Source organism: Bufo gargarizans, unplaced genomic scaffold, assembly GCF_014858855.1.
Source record: "Bufo gargarizans isolate SCDJY-AF-19 unplaced genomic scaffold, ASM1485885v1 original_scaffold_1078_pilon, whole genome shotgun sequence".
Taxonomy (NCBI): Eukaryota; Metazoa; Chordata; class Amphibia; order Anura; family Bufonidae; genus Bufo; species Bufo gargarizans.
In genome coordinates, this window is record NW_025334226.1 from 231884 (window position 1) to 239970 (window position 8087).

Here is an 8087-nt window from a genome sequence, read left to right on the forward strand (position 1 = left end):
CCCCCAGTATACAGCTACTGGTATATACTGGACACAGCAACCCACAGTATACAGCTACTGGTATATACTGGACACAGTGACACCCAGTATACAGCTACTGGTATATACTGGACACAGCGACACCCAGTATACAGCTACTGGTATATACTGGACACAGCGACACCCAGTATACAGCTACTGGTATATACTGGACACGGCAAGCCCCAGTATACAGCCTATAGTAAATACAGCAGAACCTCATAATACACACCTCAGCTGCTGCAGAACCTCACAATACACACCTCAGCTGCTGCAGAACCTCATAATACACATCTCAGCTGCTGCACAACCTCATAATACACACCTCAGCTGCTGCAGAACCTCATAATACACTCACATTTCTATTTCAAAATTGGTCCAGCATCCACATCTCATGTACTATCAGGAACACTGCTCCCAGCTATGAGATATTGGGAAGACCCCTTTTCCTGGTGCAGTTCTTGATCCCCCGATACATGTATAATGGCCTCTGCTTACAATGAATTTCAGCTTGGCTCAGAACATTGTGTACATGAAGGAGCAGAGCTTCACTCAGTAACCGCACTTCTGCCCCTTTAAGCTGCTTTCTGTGGAGAGAGGGGAGTTGAGTCCGTGCGGTTGTGACTCACTAAACTATTCCAGTCTTGATTTTCCAGCTGATTCTCAGACCTGGAGCATCTGTCTCCTGAAGCAGAAGGACAAAGGAGCGTTTCCTCAGCACCAGGTAGGACATTAGCTTTCTCTGTCTATAGCTACAAATGTTCCATTTTTGGCTCTGGAAATCTTTTCTTTGCACAGATGAAGCAGAGTTGAATGTGTTATTTCTCTGACTTAACATAATGGAGCAGGTTTACCTATAGCCTCATCAACAATCACAAAAACATAACATTATGAAACCTTAGGACAAACTCGGCTCTGCTATATCTGTAATTATTTTCTCACAACTCAAATGCTGAATGGAGCAAAACAACTGAGAATAGAAACTTTTAGCTTCCTTCAAGGCTCAGGGATGTCTAGGGTTTGTCTCTGCTGAGTTGACTGAGAGGTCATTTTGGATGTGACCAAGTAATAGGAACTCTGTCTCTGGTTCGACATGCACACAACATGGTTATCTCCGGTCAATCCTCTTAGAGGTCAACCTTTTAAAGTTTGCTTGGAGATCATGTAAGACAGAGGTAAACAACGACCAAGCAATGAAAACTGCTCAAGAGGTCACCTACAGTATGAGAGTCCCCTTACCTCTCTATGACCAGTTGTAGTTGTGAGCAGACGTTATGGTCAAATTCTAGTGACAATATTCAACTGAACAGAGGTTCTACTTGGTATGTGAAGTGGTAGTGAAGTTCTACTTACTTGGTAGGTGACATGGTAGTGAAGTTCTACTTACTTGGTAGGTGACATGGTACTGAAGTTCTACTTACTTGGTATGTGAAGTGGTACTGAAGTTCTACTTACTTGGTAGGTGACATGGTACTGAAAGTTCTACCTACTTAGTAGGTGACATGGTACGGAAGTTCCACTTACTTGGTAGGTGACATGGTAGTGAAGTTCTACTTACTTGGTAGGTGACATGGTACTGAAGTTCTACTTACTTGGTATGTGAAGTGGTACTGAAGTTCTACTTACTTGGTAGGTGACATGGTACTGAAAGTTCTACCTACTTAGTAGGTGACATGGTACGGAAGTTCCACTTACTTGGTAGGTGTCATAGTACTGAAGTTCTTACCTGGTAAGTGACATGGTACTGAAGTTAATTTTTGATTGATGACATGATACTGTAGTTGTACGTGGTTGGTGACATGGTACTGAAGTTCTACTTGGTAGCCTCAGATTTTTCCACCCAGGATAGAAGGACCTGGTCTTTGTTTCCCTTCCGTCACTCCTGAGTCCCATTTCCTCATTTGCCATTAATATAGTTTGTCTGGAGCGGTAGAGCCCAGCAGAGGTTCACACCTCCTAATGGAAATGGCACCAACCAGGACTACCCCACCCCCACCTATCCTAATGTCCTGTAGCACCAGCATGCTCTATCACTATATACATCCTTTATCCAACAGGATTATTGCAGACAGTCGCACTACACCGTTATTTGAAGGAGACTTCCAGGTACACTATAGTGAGGATACTGTTTCATATTTGCAGTGTCTACAAGAGTTATAGCACAGAATCTTAATTCTAGGAGACGCAAATTAATAAATGTAAATCTTATTTGTACGTCCTCGATATTCATTATTGCCATTTGGATCATTATTCGTTTGTATTTATTATTCTTGTGCATTATATTGTGTTAACATAAAAATCCAAAAAGGAGGCCAAGATTTACCTTAATTGCAGCCGTTCCTTTCTTTCTACACCAGAATAATATTTACTAAACACAGATTTTCGTTGTTTTCAGACATCATCATTATGGAGCAGTCCACCCTCTTTCCATCTTCACCCAACCCTTTGGCACTGCAAATGGAGGACGAAGAAGAATATGTCCCCATAGAAGATCTTCCCTCAGAACTGGAGACCACACTCCGGTACCTGTCGATCATCATTTATAGCATCGCGTTCCTACTGGGCACCACAGGCAATGGCTTGGTGATCTGGATTGCTGGATTTAGAATGAAGAGGACAGTGAACACTGTGTGGTTTTTAAACCTTGCCATCGCCGATTTCATCTTCACTTTCTTCTTACCGTTGAGTATTGCGTACACAGCCCTTGAGTTTGATTGGCCATTTGGCACACTACTATGTAAACTCAACAGCACTGTGGCTTTCTTGAACTTATTTGCCAGTGTCTTCCTCCTCACTGTCATCAGTGCTGACCGTTGTGTCTCCGTCGTAAGACCTGTATGGGCTCAAAACCACAGGACCACTAGGCTAGCCAATGTCATAGCACTTGCCATTTGGCTGCTTGCCTTTTGCCTCTGCTCACCATACCTGGCCTTTAGGGATACTATAAGAGATAACGAAATGAATGTGACCCATTGCTATAATAATTATGCCTTTTCCAGTGACTTTGATGACTTGGAGGTGGTAGCCCTAAGATCCATGAGGCACCAGGTGATGATCTCCGTCCGTTTTCTTTTCGGGTTCTTGTTTCCTTTTGGGCTCATCTTAGTTTTTTACTCCTTGATGGCCCTTAAGCTGAGGAGGAGTCATCTTTCTTGGTCCAGCCGTCCTTTCAAGGTCATGGCCACAGTGGTAGCTGCTTTTTTCCTTTGCTGGTTCCCCTATCACATCCTTTCAGTTCTCGAGGTCGTCATGCACCACTGCGACAACAAAGGGTTAAAATCAGCGGTACTCATAGGAAGTCCTCTCGCTACCAGCCTGGCTTTTTTCAACAGTTGCCTAAATCCCTTCCTATATGTCTTCTTGGGGAGGGACTTCAAGGAATCTTTGCGCAGATCCATCCTTTTGGCCTTTGAAACTGCGTTTAGTGAAGAACATGGTAAAAATAGCTATAGCCAAGGGAAATATCGATCGGTCTCCGACCAGGAGTCTCAGTTTACCTGACTGAGCTTGGACTTTCTGCAGTGAATTTTTGAAAGGATCTATGAATTTATGTTCACGATCACTGATTTCCACAACCCAATTATATGGAAGGATCTCAGTTGGGTTCATATTGGGCCAATATTAATGACCAAGGGACCAAATATCTTAGTTTCTAAGGAGACTCATACGCTGGATTTTACTGAGATTGTGGTTATTAATGGCTACTTTGTGTCAGTGTAGTGTAATTTGTGCCCTGTGGTTGTTTTTAGACAACTTGAATTATATGGGGTTTTTTTTCAGCTGAACTTTACAGATGTAGCAGAGCTGAATTTACTTCTCTGCATTGCAATGTTTGTGACTCTACAAAGGCAGTCCTATGTAAAACCACACGGATTATCTCAATATCAGTGAATATTCTAACTTGTAGAGATCCTTAGCACTTTATAGATATGTATTTAAGCAGTTATTATAGGGTCAGGGGTCATCCCATTGCAGACGACCATTAAAGAAAGATTCTTCCCAGTCTGAAATGGCTGATATCTGGGATTCTGGGATCTGGATTGTATAATAGAAATAATGATTTTACAGCTCACACATACTATTAATACGCTTTATAATAAAATAAACTTCTGGTATTAATGAAAATTATTTACTGTGTACATCTTTTATTATCCTCCAGAGCTGCACTCACTATTCTGCTGGTGGAGTCACCGTGTACATAAATATCACTGAGAATTAAGATATAATCAAGGTAAGTTGCTATAACAAACTAGAGAATATTAGTGGCTCAAACTATAATACCCGAAGATGGGACGGTGCACTCCACACGACACACCCTTTGTCGTATATGCCCAAAAAATTGGGGGAAAAATAGGAGAGAGGGGCACTCAATTATCTGGTTCTAGATGGATCCATACACTATGGGCAAGTGAAGTAGATGTGCCAGATTTATTAAAAATACACAAAATATATTAAAAGCATATAAATTATCTAGCCATTTATCAGGAATATCCCCTATAGTTAACAATACCTATAAGATTACGGACACAGCCATATAAACAGGAGCATAACATAGAAAGTTCAGTATAGTGGCTGCTTGAATTCTTGTATATTAATATATTTATCGAAAGAAATGACACATTTGATTAGTAGTCATTTGATGTGGTACCAGCTGGTCTAAAGTCCACCATACATGTAGTATGAGAACAATCGTGGAGCACTAGTGTCCGATTGAGAAGAGAGAGAGGGGCAATAGTATTAATCTCAGAGATTGGCTACTACACCATTATACCACCTGTTGTATCAAATAACAACTTAGACAATCGGGTACTTTACCGCTCCTGTGGCCCGTCCGCTCTGTTTTATAGTTGGCTGCGAAGTGTGTGCGTCCCACGTGTTCCTGGTGTCCTACGTTGCGTCCCACGTGATGCCGGGATGGATCGCTATTGGTTCCACGGAAGTGGGCTATTCAGAAAATCCAGGAAGACGGCTGGTATGAGTTCCAGAAATTATCGTAGTACCCAAACGTAGGAAGATGTATGCAGATCTGCTTTTGTCACTGTTTGTTCACCAGACGCGTTTCGGAGCTGAGATGCTCCTTCTTCAGTGGAGTGACTGGAAAGAGGTCTCCTTTTGTATGGGGCTGAGCAGGTGAAAGCCATTATTAGCAGACCATAGGTAGACTTGAATAGATGGACTGGATTGCCCCAAACATTTTCATTAGGCATTAAATAAATTGTGTTGAGCGCAAATATTCGAATCGCAAATTGTAATCGCGAATATCACCACTTTGAGATATTTAGTGCTATATATTCGTATTCTCGAATAGTGTTGAATATTCTAATCGCAAATTTAGAGCAAATATATTACATTGCAGATTTTTGCAATCAAGTAAACAATGGCCGGAGATCACGAATTATCGAATTAGCAAATTTATGGCGAATATTCGGCCAAAAATTCGTGAAATATCGCGAATTTGAATATTGTCTATGCAGCTCATCACTAAAAATAAACTCTGGATTGGTTCTAAGGGATGTAGCTGAAATTCCCTGATGTTATGATGGAATATAAAGCTCAAAGTACATTATCTATTTAAAATAGAAAGCAATCACTGGTATAGACTGATAGAAATTCCTATATATGGAACCTTGCAGCAAATTTTTTTTTATAAGGCATAAAGATTAATGTCAGAGGAGTCAATCTACAAAAAATACATCAATAAGTAAAAAACGCATATGCGATTTCAGTGCGTTTTCCATACAAAAACTACACTGCCATTGCACTGAGTGCCGATTATGAGATGCAAAGTAATCTAATCGGGTGAACACCTACTAAATATATAAATATAAAGATACAAAAAGATATATCTTAAAATGTATATAAGAAAAAGTACATACTTGACTAAAATAGGAGTCTTCCCTCTGAAACGCATATGCGGTTTCAGTGCGTTATTTATGCGCTTTCTTTATATGGATCCAGCAAAAACAGACAATTGTACAGATGATATCTGATAATGATATATATTTAATTGATTATCCTTAGGTTTATATCCGGGTCTGAGGATGAACTAAGAAGGATGGGGACGGAGCCGATTAGGGAGGAGAGATCAAGGTGCTGATAGAACAGCCAAACACTCTGTTTCTCGTAACCGACCGGCGCCATGTCCCAAGTCATAAGAAACCAAAAAGTTCAATTTCCGAGTTCAAACCCATCGGAATCAATGTATTAAAATCAAATATCCTTTTTGATTCCCTTCTTGACATGTTCGTGATGTGATTTCCCCACCTCCATGATCTTTTAACCTTTTCAAAAGCTGTGTATATGAGTGTATACTCTAGTGTACTGAAGTGTTTCGAGACTGAGTGTGTTTCCAAACCTTTCCTAATGTTGGCGATATGTTCTGAGGAAGTTTGGTCCTTCCCACATATTGTTTTCGACAGGGGCATTCCAACAAATATATAACATCCATTGAGTCACAAGTAAGATTTTCATTAATTTCAAAGGCAAATGAATTATTTATTGATGTTATCTTAGTCGTCTTTCTTGGGAATTTGGTGACTTTCCAATTCTGACAACGTCCACACCTATAGAACCCTTTTACTGATAACCAGTTTGATATAGATGCAGAAGTTTTTTTGACTGTTGGGGCTATCTTGAGGCCTAAGTTGGGGCCCTATGTATATACTATTTGTGGAGTATTTGTGAGTGCAGGCCCTATAGTTTTGTCCATCAGTAAATAGCGCCATCAGTAAATAGAGCCAATGCTTATTGATTATTTTTTCAACAGTTCTGTATTGGGAATGGAAAGGTAGGAAAATTCTCAAAATGCTGTATTGTTTGGTTTCTTTCATTATTTCCTTGCTAGGTATTGTAGGGGATTAGCTCTTTTCCAGGGGTTGCAAACACACGCTTCTTCACAGACACCAAGATTTAGGGGCCAAACTGTGCTTCATTGTGGCACACGGCATAAAGAAAAACACACAAAGCCAAAATAAAATACCTTGCCCGTCAGGGCCCTATCTAAACACATAGGTTTCCCTGACTCACCTAAAGCGTAGCACAGTTCACACCCGTGATGAGATGCGGCTTTCCCAGCCCAACCTCCAGCAGCCTCCAGGCTGCTCCCACAACAATGTCTCCTTGGGGATAGTGGTCTCTCAGCCCTCCTGGCTCAGACCACACAGAGCCACTCCAGCCTTCTGTGTGCAAGTCTCCCCCCCTCTCACTCCGAGGATTCCTTTATCCCCAGGTGATTACTGCACCTGGTCTTTCTTCAGACCTGGCGATTCTGGGGGAAGACACAGCAAAACCTGCCATATATCTCCCCTAACAACCACGAGGCATGTCACTGCCTCACAGTATGAAGAAATCTCCCCTGTTCATAGATCGAACATTATCTAGTGACCTGTCTAATATGTATTTAGGGTAGTTCTTATCAAGAAATTGTAATGTAATCTCGCTCACTTCATTCCCAAACTGTTCTTCATATATGCAATTGCGCTTGATCCTTCTGAACTGGCTTACAGGTATATTCAACAGCCATCTGGGAAGATGGCAACTGTTGTACAGAATGTATCCGTTCCTCATCACAGGTTTGTGATACGTATGGCATATAGGTTTCTGATTATTTATCTTGATCGTTAAATCTAGGAACTCTATGCTTGTTTTACTAATGGAGGTAAATTTCAAATTTTTATTATTTGTATTGATAACTTGTAAGAAAAACCCTAATTCATCCTCGGTGTCTTGCCAAATAAAAAATAACGTCATCTATATAGCGGCACCACAGCACCAGACCCGCACCCAGTCTTGGCGCAGTGGTTTCCTCTTCCCATTGGGCCATTAATAAGTGAGCATAACTGGGGGCGAGTCTGGTGCCCATGGCTGTCCCTCTCTCTTGTAAATAGAAATGGGAATCGACTTGAAATTAGTTGTGTGTCAATATCAATCTAATTCCTTCAGTGATGAAGAGAATCTGATCTTTATGTAATGTTCTATTTAATGTTTACGTTTGTTGAGAGATTCCAATCCTTGTGTATGTTCAATGATAGTATAGGGTAAGTTGACATCAAGAGTATCTAAAAACCAGT

At 40.9% G+C, this 8087-nt stretch overlaps 1 protein-coding gene across 1 annotated transcript; it reads left to right on the top strand.

Annotated features, from left to right (window-relative positions):
• The first annotated feature begins 617 nt into the window (after positions 1-617).
• LOC122922946 (chemokine-like receptor 1) lies at positions 618-4100 on the top strand. The gene is made up of 2 exons (XM_044273721.1): positions 618-742; positions 2414-4100. The coding sequence occupies exon 2, from the start codon at positions 2425-2427 to the stop codon at positions 3517-3519; it is 1095 nt and encodes a 364-aa protein (XP_044129656.1). The 5' UTR covers positions 618-742; positions 2414-2424; the 3' UTR covers positions 3520-4100.
• The last annotated feature ends 3987 nt before the right edge of the window (positions 4101-8087 follow it).

Coding starts and splice junctions, on each gene's coding strand:
- LOC122922946 (XM_044273721.1), top strand. CDS start 2,425: ATGGAGCAGTCCACCCTCTTTCCATCTTCACCCAACCCTTTGGCACTG.